Below are 17,620 nucleotides of genomic sequence, written 5' to 3'. Positions count from 1 at the left end.
GTACAGGCAACATATAAATTTCTTTCATCAATCAACTTCAAATTTAATAGACAAACATCATCTAAAGCACAATTTGCAGAATTTCTTGCTGGACAGAAATGTCTGTAAAGTGAACAGCTATAAATAATAAATTGCATTATTATTTTAAGACTTTTGGATCACGTAGTATTGAAAAATACCACACTTGTCAACAGCCACTCCGACGGACTGCTTGAATTGAAATCCCGACAGCTGTCTAAAATTTGACGATGATAGTAAAACAGGGGTATGACCAAATGTTATTATGTATCCGCCTTTTTTAACTGTAGGCAACAACGCCGACAAAAGTTCTTCTGCCTCACACGTCTTTATCACCTCCGAATTTAGAAATCTTATGTATACTGCATCGGCGGTACCGAGTTTTATCTTTGGATCCAGAGCGTTTGCACAATGGGCTTCGTCCACTCGGTCTTTTGCGAAATTTGCCATCTGCTGACTTAGATCTTGGCCGATTGTGTAACTTCCGGGAATTGCTTGCTGAAGCGTGGATAAAAATACCCCTGTCGAACAAGCAGGGTCGTATAGTATTGGTTTATCAAGTCCAACAGATCGTAGAAACTGAATTGAATAAGCTCGTATCCGTTCCTCACCGCATCCTAGCATGATATCATAAGAGTCGTCAACTTCCCATCCTTCCGGTGGGGAACCCCATTCACATCGCGTCGTACTGCGCATAAGCGGAAACGGAAATATCAATTCGGCGTCTGCTCCTCCATTTGACATTATTTTCTGCATAACATGAAGTTTTTCAGATTTTTCTATTGGATTATAGAAAATTGTTACATTTGAGTCACTCATACGTTGGTCAACATATAAGCCTAATATCATATCAGCTTTCACCAAACTACAGAAAAGTTCAGGAATTTTGAAAGCTAGAAAATAGTCCGAGAGAAGTTTTTTCCCGACAAGACGTACTGATCCAGGTTTCCCATGACGCCCGACATCCAAGAAGAACACACCTTGTGGTAATCCGAAGAAAGATTCATGAAGTCGCTCTAACGGTCTGTCTGCAACTGCTGACCAGTCTATGCTTTTGGCTGGCTGGGTTCCAGGTTCGATTCTGCACGCCTCGTATCGTTTCAACTCGTTCATTATTTCCTCAAGAGTTTTTCTATCCTTTGATTTATCACTTGCAATCTCCAACATATTTTCAAATATTTTCATTCCACCAGGCCAATCTCCGCCAGCAAACTTCCGGCGACCTTCCTGGAACATTTCTTGCAGTTTCTCATCGTACATGCCTTTGAAAATCCCATCGTAAGTTACGATCGCGTTCGTAGATTCAGCTTTTACGCCAGTACTTTCAGTCATTTTGAGACGTTTGAGCGACGAATACTGCGGGTATTCCTAAACTGTTTGCAATCCTAGATAACGTTGGAGATTGTAATGCAACAACACTGATAAAATTACTACACCGAAAGACACGTGGACATGACATCCCATTAACACGAAGAAATACTATACCGTGTAAACCCCCTTTGACCTATGCAGATAATTATCTTAATACCTTGACCATGGGAAACAAACATACTGAAAAATAGATATACGGTAAAAATAGCCACACGTGTACATTTAATATTCAAGATCCAATGCATTATATCTTATAGCAAAATCAGGATTTCCGGGAGAGGTATGTAACTAAAAAAATTTCTTTTCTTACAATTAAGTCGTTTTTATCATATTTCATTACGTGGAGAATAAACCATAAATATATATACATGTACATGTATAGTGTAATGAATACACATGTTTGTCTTCAATGCATCTATGCTATGCGCAACGTAATAATATAAACTTCGTACGAATCACTTTCGTATTGATAAACATATGATTTATTACTTATAATGATATTAAATCTAAATATTTATTTTTTATCTAGAGATGCCTTTACTCAAGCTTCTAGCGAGGTGTATACTTGCTCTTCTCAGCTGTCTACGGTATCTGGTAAGACTTTTATTTCACTATAAAAAACATTATCAATTTGATTTGATTAGTAACTCGTGGCCACGACATAGTATCTCGTGGCCACGACTTAGCTTTCTCGTGGCCACGACTTAGTAACTCGTGGTCACGACATTGTATCTCGTGGCCACGACTTAGCTATCTCGTGGCCACGACACAGTATCTCGTGGCCACGACTTAGCTATCTCGTGGCCATGACTTAGTAACTCGTGGCCACGACTTAGTAACTCGTGGCCACGACGTAGTATCTCGTGCGCACGAGATAAATAAAAACACACACATGTCACCATTGTGCCACCGTAGTGCGGATATTACCAACAGATTAAGTTTTGGCTTGAGAACGACTCATAGAGGTTGGTCAAGTAATCAAATAAATGTTAATGGTTCGGCCGTGGGTATCCGACGATGTGGTTGGTTAAATCTAGTTCAAACAGTGTACATCGATCGACAAGTTGTGGCTTAGACATTAATACTTAGATCTATTGTAAAAAGAATAAATCTTATACTTCTGTACACAATAATGTCGTACAAATTATCGAACAAATTTAACAAATTATTTTTATTCAGGTTTATATGCATCTTGCACTGTGACAGTATTTGTTATGATGCTTTTTGTTAAATAGAAAAATTGTTGATAATGAATAAACAGGTTTAATGGCTCAGATAAAACAACTGTAATGTCAAGATGCCAAAAACATATCGCTTTCTTGTGACCACAATAAAATCAGTACATACAGTGCTTTGATTTCAATGTATATCCATTTGTAGTTGCCGCATAAAAAGGGACACATTCCAGAGGCTGGCATTGTTGTTAACAAATTACTAGATATAGTGTTCAACGACGATAACTTACTAAAACTAGAGTTTCTCACGGATTTTTACGAGAAATTCGGATTATTCCGGTTTGATAATAAAGTATATATATTCGACCATAAATTAACACAGACCGTTATAAACAAATTAGAAAAGGGTGCACATGACTATTTAGAAAACTCTCCATTAAAAGACACAATACTTGGTTCCACAAATCGGAGTCCAGAAGTACGGAGAGCGATTGCGACCATCTTTAGAAAATCTGTTCTCGAGGAAAAAGGAAACCTTATTATTAAAGATGTAGAGACATTTTGTGATAAAATAGAGGACGAAGCAAACTCAGGTAATTATTATTTTGTTAATTGAAGTTGATTTAGCAAAAATTATTTGCCATTGTTACGGCGGACGTAAAACCTGTATATCTTGAATTTAGTAAAAATTTAGTATCTATTAATAACTTAATTTCGTTTCTATAAATAACAATTCATATCACCTTCATGCAAATATATATTTTGTATGCATTTTGTAATTTTGGTGCAAACATATTTTACATAATTATATAAAACAATCATGCTACACAGGTCAGCTTGTAAATGTTACGGACTGGTCACTGCGTATGGCGATGGACGTGGTAGGTCACATGTTACTACAGCTAGACATGCACGCGCTAGAGGGAAAACAAGAACTGTTGTTAGAGTGTCTGATGACTATATTACACAGGTTTGTTGTACATTTTTCAGTTATTTCTGATTTCATTTTTAAGTGTATAGAGAAGGGTTAAGGGAGTGCTTAAAGTCACAGGGGTATGCTTTTTGATATGGGGAGTTTGTAACTTTCATCTGAAGGTAATTCCTGCAATATATCAGTAAAATATCACACAGAATCAGTGACTTTACAAAATATTTTCAGGTTCAGTCTAAAGATAAAAGATTCTTAAAACAAATAAGGTCTATGGCAAAATGATAACGTAAAGTATATATATTTTCCTCGTCTGGCCATGTATTGACTGTAGAATGCCGCCGATTTTCACTGATAATATATGTTATATGTTAAATTAATTTCTGTGGCGATGTTTTCATGTTCAATTATTAAGATAATTTCCATATTTTCTGCTAATATCCTCAAACATGCACATTCTTGTACCATATATTACAATACTTTAAACGCCTTTTAAAACTATGATTCTCAGATTTATCTTCTACGTTTAATTTCTTTTTATTAGTTTTGACATTGAAGCATTCTGCCTTTTAGAAAATATCTCACTTTATATCTTTTTTACTGATATATTATAGGTGCTATGCATTGGCTGAGATCACCGCCGACAGTGAAGAGTTTAAAGAAGCAAATGCAACGTTTGAAAAACTCACAACCGAAATCTTAGCAGATGCTCTAAAAATAGAAGACCGTCACGAGGAGAAAAGACTGGTCGTTAAACTACACGAAGCGTGTGGCTTTGATTTGGTAATATATTTTGCGACAGTATGGTTATACATGTGTATTTTAAAGAATACTCTATTTCTGACTTCATCTCAATTAAAAGTTATAAGAGGTTAAATAGGTCTGGAACGTTCACATAAGTATATGTACGTAAAGTTATTGCAAATTTGTCTTCATATTGGCGATTTTAAACCGCTTTGTCTTTAATGCAAAAGTCATGCGATTTTGATAACTTAAATTTGATGGCCCGTAAAAGCTATATAAGTAATATTCAATTAACAACTGAATTTGATGTTGTAAATGATATCTGTTACAAAGTAGGCCAACATTTCACAAGATGAAAAAAAAAAGAAAAAAATAACTTTTATATCAAATCTATCATATTATTTAAATTCTAATTACAATTAAATACATGTAGTGCATTCACATTTAAATGCTGATAAGCTACTTCTATTTTAAAAAGCAACTCAATAATAAACTTTATATTAAAGAGTATAAAGCTTTATTATATCCTTATAAATGATATATTAAGAAATATTGATGAAATAAGATGTGTATTTACATTTGCCATATTTTTCACTGCAGTGAAATATATTTCCCGTAATTTCACTGGTGTCTTGCCGATCTACTTTCTTTCAAATTCAGCCAATACACAAAATTTAAGGTGAAGTATTTCAAATTTTAATGTAAAAAAAGATAAAAATGTATATGATAAACACAAAATTCAAATTCTTTCTCTAAAAACAAGATTAATTTGCATCTTGTGCAACGAAAATTATCATATTTCACTCTTGGCTACCGCCACTCATGAAATATTTATTTTCATACCACTCGATGAAAATAAATCCTGTATTTTTAGAAACAACTTAAATATCTTATATGCACATGTATCTAATGAAATATTTTTATAGAATTTGAAAACAATAAAATTATGTTGTTATAATTACCTTAAGGTCGGTCCTCGAAAGAATTGTAACGCAGAATGTTTCTGTTATTTAATATACATGATAAACACATATAGGTGTATATGTTTAATATTACATGTATTCCCTTGATTTTTCAAAGATATTTTTAGGAAACGACCACATGGAAATCCATCTGCGGAATATTTTCATCTATCAAAAAGAGTTTCTTAGCTCGTTAATGTCCAAGTATGTTAATGTTGCTATCCTTAAAGACTATAGTCATTTTGTTAGATTATATAAATTAATTAAGATTATATTAATATTAATTAATTTATACATATATTAATATAGGCTCGAGATAATATGAAGTTATTCTTAATGGCTGGCTCAGAGACCACTGCAGCAACAATACCCGTCTTGGTCTACTTACTAACCACACACACGGATGTTCAGGTATTTGGATTTTTTTCCTTTCTAGTTCATCACTTTGATTTTTTCTCATTGAACGTCCTTTCAATATTTATACCGTATAAGAACATTAGAAGCTAATGAAAGTTCGGCATAATTCTGAATTTTCCGTGTCTTTTTTGTCAAACCCAAATACTAGTAAGCGTCAACATGATCAGGAGAATAAAGGCAACTAAACGCTTTTTAAAGAAATATCAGATACGGAAAGATACGAGGTTTGTCGAATTAACACGAGCTATTGATGAATGAATTACCTTAACTCTAGTTTAAGGTCTGATGGAATTTCTAGAGTGACCAAAACAATACTCGTGATGACATTTTAAAATGCTAGAACGGAGTAAAATAGTGCGGGCAAAGTCATATCACGCGCTTCTCAGCAGACGACAACTATTTTCATACCAAATGTCATAGAATGCAACATTGTTCGAAACACACAAAGCAACTTATGTTATTTTACAATTGCCATTGAATTTATATCGAATATTAAGCATCATAATTAAAAAAAAGATCCTTGTAATTTCTGAAATGTTTGACATCATTTTATCAGGAAGAACTCCGAGCTGAAGCAGACGATAATATAGACGCTTTGTATAAAGACCCGTCGCTCTCTCTACCAAAGCTTGAAGCTGTATTGAAAGAAGTTCTACGTGTTTACCCTATAGCTCCATTCATCAGCAGACAGACGCTGGAGGAAGTCAATGTCGGGGATTTTACCTTTCCAGCGAGCGTATGTATAAAAAGAATATATCCAATTATAGGCATGTCCTTTATAAACATACATGATAACATCGTATGTTTATCTGTCCGAATTTATGTACAGTATTTGACTTGTACTACATTCACTTTGTATCTGTTTATTATTTGTTTGAGTCATTTAAAAAGTTCCATGTCCGGCCACTCTGCAAGATCGTATTTAGTCTGGAATTCCTTCCCCTTACACTACGTTCCGTAGTAAATGTAGGCAGGGAACCAGACTAGATCGTTTTTATCATCGTCATTTTTTTCCGCCATCCATTCTAAATGTAACATAATTAAATTTTCGCTGCTTATTTTTAACTAAAAAATATTAATCTGTTATTTTTTTATTTTGTTTAAAAATCATGCGTAAAGCTATTCGACCACACTTGTAGGGGGAAATATTTCTCTTTGCTGGTATTTATTTTTACAATTTCAAAGTTGTCCTGACCAACAATTCAGTTGATATTCTTATATTAAAGAACTAGATTGTCATAATTATACTAAAAGACACAGTGGGTAATTAAATAAGTGATTTCCGCACTAAAAAATCTATGTACAATTTTGCGTATTTTGATCGTTTTTCATTTGAAAATACATGGTATATTTAACAAACAATGATAATTCTATTTTTATGTATTACAGACGGACATCAAAGCATTTACGTGGGGTATTCACCGGTCACATACACAATGGTCAAAATCCAAGGAATTTATTCCGTTCAGATTTTTAGACAATTCTGAACGAACGTCCTCCAAAATGTACATACCATTTGGCGCCGGTTCAAGGGTGTGCATAGGTCAGCATCTGGCTTGGCTGGAGCTTAAAATAGCCACCGCCATTATGTTGCATAGATTTAGAATATCAAAGGTACCAGAGACTCGAACTTTGAGATTTGTGACCGACTGGGCACACGCTGTTGTTCATCCGGACAAAGACTTATTTTTCAGATTTGAAGTCAGATAATTATTAATAACAACTAGAACATGTATTAATAAAAATATGAAAAAAACTTGAGTTTTTACATTTTTTTTTAAATTTTTAATCGAACAAATAATTGTTATAGTCGGACCTCTTAGATGTTATGCTTATGTCCAAAGAGCAATATTTGAACACGTACAAGTATAAAAGACTTCACAATAAATATCAAAATACATGTACTATCTAGACCATGTTAGATGAAAAAATATATTAACAAAAAAGTACTATAATGTAGTTGATGAATGTTATAGAACTCTTACACCGGGATGGTTGCCTAAGTAACCAACAAATACAGTATATTCTCCTCTATCCGCAGTTTTAGGGTCAGAAATAAGGTTACCGCTATTGTCCGTATTCTTGACCGCGGTTTTACCAGGTTTATGAGACCACAACATGTTGCTGTCCAACCGATAGAAATGATAATCAGTTTCCGGCCAGACGGCCAAAGCCATATAACATTTTCCGGGAAACATTCGAGGGTTAAAGAAAGGTAATGGAACCAGTCCGTCACTGACAGTAGCGCCAAGAATACCGCGTACTGTGATTGGTCTAGAGAATCTTCGACCGGAAGCTCGTCCTATAAATAAATAGTGGCATTATAACAATACCAAAAACGTTATTTGAAAGATTATATTAAATTAGATAAGAATATGTCTAAAAGAGAACCATTTATCCGAAGATAACATATATCCGAAAAGATCTACATATTTTGATACACACAACAACATGAGAATCGAGTTCTTAAGTAAATTCGTACAAATGTATTTAATTAGGAAAATGCTTTTAAAAATCAGTGATCAGGGACTTTCTGAAAAGAACGTTATCAAGTAAGACGTCAAAGATAACGTGTTATTTGGTCAAAATTTTAACTTCCGGCCCAGAACAGATAGTCATGACTCTTCGCCTCTCCAAACTGAAGTTTAGACATTGAACGCAATACAGAACCAAAATTTTCAATTTCTTAGAACATGAATTAGAAAAATAAAATGAATTAATATGTGTTTACATAAACAGAAAATAAACATCAAAGTATCTTACCCGGCTGAGCAAAGGTACCAGTCGGCCTTTGTGTGGCATAATTATAACAATTATTTTGCCGGATGGTCGGCGAGGCATTCCAAGTTTCAGGGTCGTACCGCGGAATTCGACATCTTTGCATAGGGAAAGGCGGTCTGCTCGGAAACCCTGCTTGTAGGGTTATATATGGTTGTAGCGGTGTCTGGAAGGCGTTTGGAAAATGGGCAGAACAATTTAAAGTGTAGATAAAAAGCAACTAGTGTTGAAATAGAATATTTTATTTCATTAGCACTAATATTGCTTATATTTACAAACATTTACATTACATTTTCTAAAAAAGGCATGACCAATCTAAAAAAAATGACATAAATGTCAACTTATTTGGTAACTAAAAGCGTATGATATTTTGATGTGTATGATATTTTAAAGCGTATGATTATTTTAAGCGTATGACATTTTAAAGCGCATGATTATAATTATATGCGTACATCTAGAAATGAAATATTGTTCTACCATAAAAATGTTAATTACAAATTGTTTGTTTATGCATATTAAAATAAAATATGTATTTGTTTATAGAAATATGATTTTATACACAGCATATTTCAATAAAAAACGGCTTATATTCCTCATATTCTAACCGAAAAACGTCCTTTCGTTTTTAATACCATCTAGCTACTAGCGCAACGTATTTCAGCATAATAATCAATATATATAAATGTCAACAATTATATAAAATATATGGCACGCATGCAGTGTAAGCAACAACAATATTAAACATGTTGCGATCACATTTCTTTTCATATTCTTCTAGCATATTGTGACAATTTTAACGATTTTCGTCGTTCCCTTACCATTCTTCTGACGGTATCTATCACGTGACGACGCACTGACCTCTCTAGTGGAAACGGTGACGAATTCAGTAACATCAACTCTAATCTGGGATTCGTACCCGCCCCTACGGTCTTGTACACTCGCTGACCCATCGGGTTCTTCATCTCCACGATAAAACCTCCGTATCCAAGCTTCTCACCCATCCTGATGAATAAGAAATGAGATTGGATGGTTCATGAAATACTCAAGGATATTTTTACATAAGTTTAGGTTATTCAGTAGGTACGGAACTACTTTTTTGTTACTAAATTAAGGGACCAGTTATAATGTATGGACTAGTTATGATATAGTTGTACATTAATGTTCATTTCGTCAACTATATATTCACGGTAGCAAAACATACATTTTCACGACATCAAAACCAGGAAATTGTTCTTGGTATTGTCACTCATCTAACAATCATATTATGCATGTACGTAAAAACAACCTGTTATTTCCTTACAAACACTAACTTGTAATTAGCCCTTGTCTTAAAACATAACAAGACACATGTAGTGGTGGCAAAAAAGCGACCACAAATTACACCAAACAAACGCTTATACAAAATCGCAAACTTAATTGCACATTTATCTTTTAGTTTATTGTTTTATACTTATCCAAGGAATATGGTAACAGGCAATGAAAACAAAATTCTGTGGATTCATATTGTTTCCGCTCATTTGCTTAAAATGTATTTAGAATATACTCATTGAAGTTGGGCGAATAAATCTAACACAAATGTATACGAAACCTTGATGGTCGTGCATTGTTGATTGTTGTAGCTATGTAGGAATACATGGGGTTGTTCCTGTCAATAACCCATGTTGGACTAGATCGTCCGGAAAACACGCTCAATTCAACGCCAAACTGTATAAAACCTGTAAAATAAACACGCAACATCTTATCAATTCATTGTACGCTGAGAAAATTGTCGTCTGCTTAAAGTGTCTTCTGCTTACCTGAGTTTTTGACAAGACGTTGAGTTACTCGGCATCTGGGCTAATATCAAGCTTTATACAAATGTTAATGTGTACGCTCTTCGACGGCTCAAGTGTTAAAATACTAGTAATAGAAAGAGCATTGGAACACGAGGCTATCTGATTCGAGGAAGCGTAACCCCCAACCCCCCTCCGAGTATAAATCAGATTGCCTAGTGTTTTGATGTTCTTTCTCTTTTGTATTATAGGCAAAAATAATCAAAGCACAGAAGGCGCTGAATTTGTTTGGGTCTCAGAATGTCAGAAAGGTGAAGGTTGTGAGATTATAAACCAATTTGTTTTTGTATAGTGCCACCAATGCTTTCCAGTGTTTTAACTGTAGTAAATTGGCTATAAGACTAATCGCAACACTGATATGCAATTCAATGTTTATTTGACTTAAAAAAATATAAAAAAAAATGAGTTGCCCCAACTGGGATTTGAACTCCAGACCCCTCGATTCTTAAGCTAGCGTGCAAACCTCTTGGCCACGGTGAAGTTATATGTCAATGGCCTGAAGAAAACCATATTATTCTAAATTAGGGTTTGTAACTCTTATTATTTCGACGCTAAACACAGATGTAAGTAATCATGGAGCTTACTGTAAGCATGTATATCTATAAAGAATTAAACAATATTAGAAATCTTCGTTCTTTCGGGAACTATTTTGCTTGAAAATTAATGCGCCTGTCATTTGACAATCTTTACGCATTGATCTCCCCTGAATTTTTCGGCGTTATTGTACATATAAATGGAAGTAACCGCTTCAAAAAAGTGGACTACTTTAGGCATTTGCAATTAACAGCATTAGGCTCTGAAATTTCGCTACCATTATTTGTTTGGTCTGACGACCCAAACAAATAAAAACACGTTCCCTGTTGTCACCAAAAGTAACCAATGAACGAGCATCTGAATGTGACATTTCTATTACTATCCCTTTCTCTGCCGTCACACTAAGTAAACCCTAGAAAAAAAAAATGAGCCAATCAATGGGCATGATCTGGAGTGCGGGTGACTGAGTTAAATATCTGCACTCCAGTTAAGGCACTGTGCATATATATGTATACGACTTAACTCTGACACATTTTCAATAGAAAGGTCCCCAAGCCATGATACAATTAGTAGCTGATAGATCGTGTTAATGTAGTAAAGTGTTCTTTTTATTCCAAACATAATTATTATTAATTTGGTGATTGTATCAAGTTATAAAATCCTGTCAAAAATGTGATGCTTAAAGTGATTGACAGCAAACATTTTATACGTGATGTTTTACTTTTTACGTGATAAATTCATATTAATGTAATGTTATAATGATTGATGCCAAACATATAAAAGTAATGTACGACTAATTGATAAAAAATGATAAAACCGTGTTAAATATAATGTTTTAATGACAGCAACAAGAAATTGTAATTGCGATATTATACGATGTGGCGGCCGTAAGAAGTCCGTCCACGTATCACAAAATGTTGCTATTTTCGAATCATTAGTTTTAATCATTGTAATGTATAGTACATGGTTTTAAAAGATCCATTTAGTTTGCAGTATTAGGCGCTTGTTTCCTTTTTTTTCGTTTTATAATACAGTTCACGAAAGGACGTTAAAATGGTTTGCAAATTAAATCACCTTTCCGTTGCAATGTAATTAATGATTAATAAAGCTCCCCTGATATAAGCAATGAAAAGCAGGACAACGCCATGTTAAAGTTTAGTCTTGTGTAATGTTAAGGGACACCTTTTACTTTAGTATTAACATGGCGAATACAGTTTATTCAATATGTGCATAACCTTTTAATCACACTTTAAGACTGCTATCATGTTCGATTATATTGAACTTTACCGCTTTCGATTCCCTAAAGGGGCGTTGAATTATAAAATAAGCTGACCAAACATGCTATCTCGCGGAAACATGTCTGAAAGGATGCGCAGATTTTCGTCTTATACCTCTCGAAGAATGGTACTAATTGGTATAGTAATCCAATTAAAGACACAATTTTATCAATTTTATCTATTGAAAACGCATATTTTTTGGCTCACAGATCAGAAGACTTGACTTTCTAAAATAATCCGTACTTTACAGTATCAGCTTTATATTTTTCAGCAAATGACACTAATGCAACTGTTTTTGTTGTTGACTTAAATTGATTCTCCTCCAGGAACATATCGATGCGCAACAAAAAATAGTGCGATTCCAACATAAACGCTCAGCAATTACAGCAACTTTTCAAATTGTACATAGGTGGGCTATAAATGCAACTTGAGGTAGCTATAATTATTTTGTTAAATTCCCTTTATTTAGCAATCAACTTACCCATATTATGCGCGAAATACAATTTAATAAATTGTGACAATTTCCGACATAGATGATTGACAAAGTATAATTACATATTAAGACCCACAAAATGCGTTAAATTTCAATAATTACCTTTGTTTATGAATCCACAAATTCCAAAATGAAGAACATTTAAAAGCAGAAAACCCACTGCCAGCTCCATTTCTTTAATACAGACGTAAAATAAAATATAGAAAAAGATATTCTTAAGTGATTGTAAACAGAAGATGGGAAATGATGAGTAAATCATAAAACTACGGATCTTAATTATATATAAATGTCCCGATCATGTACGGCTGTGTCAATTAACATCATATGATTAATAAACTTAGTGAATCAAGCTTGTAAAACATGGGTAACAATGGGGAATACATTTGTTTATATGAATTATTGCTGGTATTTCCTTATACCTTCTTACTTCCGGTCCGCGTAAAGTTTGTTTACGTTTAGTAAGAATGTACGTGATGCGTTAATTAATTGTAATGTTTCAAACCACAGTAAAGTCACATATTACATGTAAGAGGTATACTGTTTTGTTTAAAACGTCGTAAAAGGCACCCACGACTAGAGAAAGGTTATATTTTAACAGTATTCATACCCATGTCACATGACAGTTCGTATTGGTAAGGAAGATGAAAAGGGTTGAGAATGAAATAATTGTAAAATTATTGTTGTTCTTGTTGGACGTGATGATTTGGGAAAGTGTCATGTAAAAACTGAAGCGCTCCACGTTAACACATCACATCATTGTGTGCCTCGTTTTTTTTAAAATTTACTTTATCATTTGTAAAACCTGTTAATCTGTGAAAGTTATAAATCGTACAAAGGCAAACAAGCTATAAAACAAATATGTTTTAACATTAAAAAACACCCACTTTCAACATGATACTTTATTCAAAACAGAAAATGATGTTTAAATTTGTCTGTAACATCTATCATAATATTAGGTGTCTCTTTTGGAAAATTGTCAATAGACCACCACACACCCGACCACCCCCACCCCCCCCCCCCCCCAAAAAAAAAGAAAAAAAGAAAAAAAAAAGAAAAAAGAAACCCCATAATTACAAATACATTATATATAACAGAGGGTCAGTTCTGTGCCAAAAATGACCAAATTAAAAAATGTCTGCAATCTGCACCAGGGCACTTGATGACGTAAATTTTGTAAAAGTTTGTTGGAAATCCCTTGTAAATGTGGGAAGAACTATACAAGGAAGAAATTATTACGCCCCAAAGAAAGAAATTATTACACCCAAAATGAAGAAATTATAACGCTCCATAGTAAGACATTATTACGCCCCAAAGGAAGAAATCACGCCCAAAAGGCAGAAATCATTACGCCCCAAAGAAATCATTACGCCTCAAAGGAAGAAATTTTTACGACCAAGCTTTCTGCTACAAGCGTCGCAATTCATATTACTATATCTCGAAAATTCAATGACATAGTCTAAATGTTATGTCTCGCCATGAAGAAAATAAAAACATTTTACATGTGTTGACAAATTTGTGCACGAATATATATATCTAGCCATTTAGTCGACCAGGAAGTCGAGTTGCATCTACAAGACGAATGTCCCACCAATTAAAGTAAAGAGACAAATCTCATTTGTGTTGACATGTTTTGCTAAGGTCAACACAGGATGGTACTGACCAGGAAGTCAAGGTTGACCTTGCAATGAAGGTCACACTTCCCACAATAACGATGTTCACGTCAAATGTTGTCAAAGATGAGCAATATCATATTTATGTGGACAAGCTCTTAATAAATCCGATGACATCATAAGAGGATGGTGATTGTTAGCATCTTGAAGAATGATGTCACATTTCTGACACATAGTTATTGCACGATATAATAACATCAACCATGAATGAGAGGCTTATTAACAATTGGAATATCACGCAGCATTATTGGTGTATTTTCCCCCTCATTATTTGATGTCGTGACGTCGATGGATGAAGACAAGACGTGCCATGCTGAGGTACATTTCAGACTACGAACACCACCGCTTGCAAACAACACAGACAACGATCACTGCGACAACACCTACACCAACAAGCAGTATTTCTACTGCCCCATTTGGTCCGATACTGCAAAACAAAATGACACGTTATCTATATCATATATATGATAATTGTTATAAAAATTAAAGATATTTAAATGTTTTATATTTGAAAATACTGATAATAACTAAACAGAGTAATTTTTAATGTAAAATAAACATATTACCATACCATTAACATATAAGGCTGGTTATTGCATGAGATTGTATATCGGCGATGTAGGTTTCTTGATTAAATCACATTTTGCTAGACAGTTATGCCAGAATGACGTTAACGAGTTCTTGAATGATGTACATGTTTGTATTTTTGTATACTGTACTGATCTCAAGTAATACTAATTAAAGTAATACTAAATATCTAGATATGTACGTTAAAAGTATGCTTTCACTGTAAACATAATGTTACATTAATAATTGGTATTGAATCCTATAATTATTATACTAAAATGAATAAAATTTCTAACTTGTACTGTTGTATACAGTATATTTACTATACTCATGACCATTGATTCGCTTATTGTTTTCATGTTTACTGTTTTGACAAGTATTATGTGACTTATAGGCCCAATGGGCCGGGTGCATGCCTTTATGTAACTGTATATTGTCATCATTATTTATATTTGCACATGTCACTTTAATAAAATATTTACTTACTTACTTATTACCTGATATTAATCGATATTTTACCATTAGGATCTATTAAAGTAATATACTTGTTTGAGCGAGAAATAAAAAGAGAAATGAAACAGCTAAATTCACTTTTAGTTCTGCTTGCTTTATATTGAATATAGAACATGTCCATTGTAAATGTTAGGAAAAATCTATATCAAAATACAAATAGAAACTGTTGTTTTAAATTAAAAGATATATAATCCTTTACAAAAATGTGTTTCTTCTTGATCTATATTTCAAAGTGTCAGCGGGGCTTTAAAAGATAATATTCACGATGATGTCGCGGTCCTACGGAAAAAGTATATTGACCACCTGAGCGGGCACTTACATTTTTATTGGACCGCCAAAATTTCGTAGTGTATAGTCGCGAAACGCGTAATGTCGAAAATTTTAAGTACATTCTTATACAGACATTATTTTTTTAAACATGACATTTTTCCTGTTGGAACGTTTATTATTATGTTATTGTAAAGTGCGGATAGAATACAGAACGTTGGACGTCATAAAGTTATGGTGACGTTACAGGCATGCCCTAACACTGAACGAACATCAGCCATCGGGTTTGGTCCGTTTATTGTTTCCAGTTGATTCAACAGAGTTATCGATATTTCAGTTTGAGAATAAATTGATCATTTTCTTTTGCAAGCATAAAACTAGGACAAATAATAGCTTAGAATCTATAGAGGTATACAAATTCACAATAACGCTGTTTAAATGCTAATTTAGTGCATTTTTTAAAGTGCAAACATGTATATGCATAATTGCAGGCCTATTGACATACGGTGTCCCGTTACTACTTTACGTTTAGTTATTCACGCCAGTTTGAAATTTAGATTTCTACAGGTTTAAGCAGTATCTAAAATGGAAATTTTAATTTAAGAACGTCATACTAGGCTGAAAATATATCAGGCTCGGTTAGGTTTACCGTCAATCTCGACATTTTCGTTCGAATTATTATGTAAAAGTGCAGTAGAAAAAGTGAAATATAATTTAGCGAAAAAAGTAAAATATACGTTATATAAGTTTATACCTTTCGTTTACTGCGTTTCGACTGCTATTAGATCGGTAGAACGGGGCAGCCGTTGGACCTGGCCCTCTGTTACATGTCTCAACTTCATGATCTAAACTTGTAAGAAGAAGATGATATACCAATTAATAGTTTAATATATGATTATTTTATATGACCCCCCCCACAAAAAACAAAATAAAACGACAATAACAATAATCACCCCGAAAACCACACATATCTCCACCACCACCCAAGAAAAAAACAACACTAACAAAGTAAAATAAACAACTAAAATACATACAACGGCAACAAAAGAAACAACAGTAACACAAAGTTATAACATAAACTATACCTTGAAGTATCACAGCGATTAGAGTAAAAATAAAGCACACTAAAACATGAAATTTTAAGATTCCCATCAGAAAAATAGTTTTAAATCGGCTAACATTTTATATTTACAGTATACATATATGTATGTTTACATTTAAAAGTTTTGAAATACCTAGCTATTTTTAGGTATTAGCTTAATGCTATACTTAAACGATCTATATTTTGTATAAAGGTATTGATTTTAAAAGACGCAGTCGATATTTAGTATACACTGTGGCGCCACGCCGCTAAATGTCGCACTTACCGCTAAATGTCGCACCAATACCGCTAAATGTCGCAACTGCCGCTAAATGTCGCAAAATCATTTGCCGTTAAATGTCGCAATGTTAACGTTAAATGTCGCACGAATTTCTGCTACCGTTAAATGTCGCAACACTACCGTTAAATGTCGCAAGATATAAATTCATGTTAAAATCATGATTAAAAGTAGTAGTATTTTAATTTAAAACGCTCTCTTGTTATTTTTACTGTAATTGTCATTTAACAAAAAGTATCTTTGTTTTAATTGTTTTCTTTTATGAACCTAAATATCGAGGATTTGAGCTGCTATATAATATAATTTTTACGCTAGAAGGCGTATTCTAGAAAGATATAATTGAAACTCAAGTCTCAATAGATAAGTATTTTTCTTTTGTCTCCCTTTTTCATTTATAACCCTGATTGACAACATCTTAAAAGTATTATGATATTGTCGCGATCAGAATTCGGTTTAAGTAATTTCATTGATTTGAAGACCTTTTTTTCTTGCTAGTACTAATAGTAATACAGTCATACTAGGGCGGTTAAAGCCCCATTTACACAGTCCCGGTTTTATGTCCCGGTTTGCCACGGTTTAGTCAACCATGATCAACCGTGGTAAACTGACGTTGGGTCGTTGAAATTTCGTGAAGTAAAGGGACAAACCATGGTGAACCGGAACAAACTGAGAGATCACCACGGTTTTCTTCAAAT

At 33.7% G+C, this 17,620-nt stretch overlaps 3 protein-coding genes across 3 annotated transcripts; 1 reads left to right on the top strand and 2 right to left on the bottom strand.

Moving 5' to 3' along the window:
- Positions 1 to 144: 144 nt before the first annotated feature.
- Positions 145 to 1,350, bottom strand: LOC132744069 (isonocardicin synthase-like). Its single transcript, XM_060732675.1, has one exon. It carries the CDS (start codon positions 1,348 to 1,350, stop codon positions 145 to 147), a length of 1,206 nt encoding a protein of 401 aa, XP_060588658.1.
- A 227-nt stretch (positions 1,351 to 1,577) lies between these two features.
- Positions 1,578 to 7,357, top strand: LOC132744071 (cytochrome P450 4X1-like). The gene is made up of 8 exons (XM_060732677.1): positions 1,578 to 1,669; positions 1,919 to 1,983; positions 2,770 to 3,157; positions 3,396 to 3,534; positions 4,107 to 4,275; positions 5,508 to 5,609; positions 6,172 to 6,351; positions 7,005 to 7,357. Exons 2-8 carry the CDS (start codon positions 1,921 to 1,923, stop codon positions 7,323 to 7,325), a joined length of 1,362 nt encoding a protein of 453 aa, XP_060588660.1. The 5' UTR covers positions 1,578 to 1,669; positions 1,919 to 1,920; the 3' UTR covers positions 7,326 to 7,357.
- A 75-nt stretch (positions 7,358 to 7,432) lies between these two features.
- Positions 7,433 to 16,808, bottom strand: LOC132744070 (uncharacterized). The gene is made up of 7 exons (XM_060732676.1): positions 16,632 to 16,808; positions 16,301 to 16,391; positions 12,632 to 14,626; positions 9,982 to 10,108; positions 9,212 to 9,395; positions 8,379 to 8,559; positions 7,433 to 7,917 (listed from the first exon to the last, which is right to left on the bottom strand). The coding sequence occupies exons 3-7, from the start codon at positions 12,786 to 12,788 to the stop codon at positions 7,586 to 7,588; spliced, it is 981 nt and encodes a 326-aa protein (XP_060588659.1). The 5' UTR covers positions 12,789 to 14,626; positions 16,301 to 16,391; positions 16,632 to 16,808; the 3' UTR covers positions 7,433 to 7,585.
- Positions 16,809 to 17,620: the final 812 nt, after the last annotated feature.

Source organism: Ruditapes philippinarum, unplaced genomic scaffold, assembly GCF_026571515.1.
Source record: "Ruditapes philippinarum isolate M1 unplaced genomic scaffold, ASM2657151v2 ctg1590_1_1_1_1, whole genome shotgun sequence".
NCBI classification, from domain to species: Eukaryota; Metazoa; Mollusca; class Bivalvia; order Venerida; family Veneridae; genus Ruditapes; species Ruditapes philippinarum.
The sequence above is the reverse complement of the archived record's forward strand: the minus strand, read 5'-3'. Positions and strand labels throughout refer to the sequence as shown.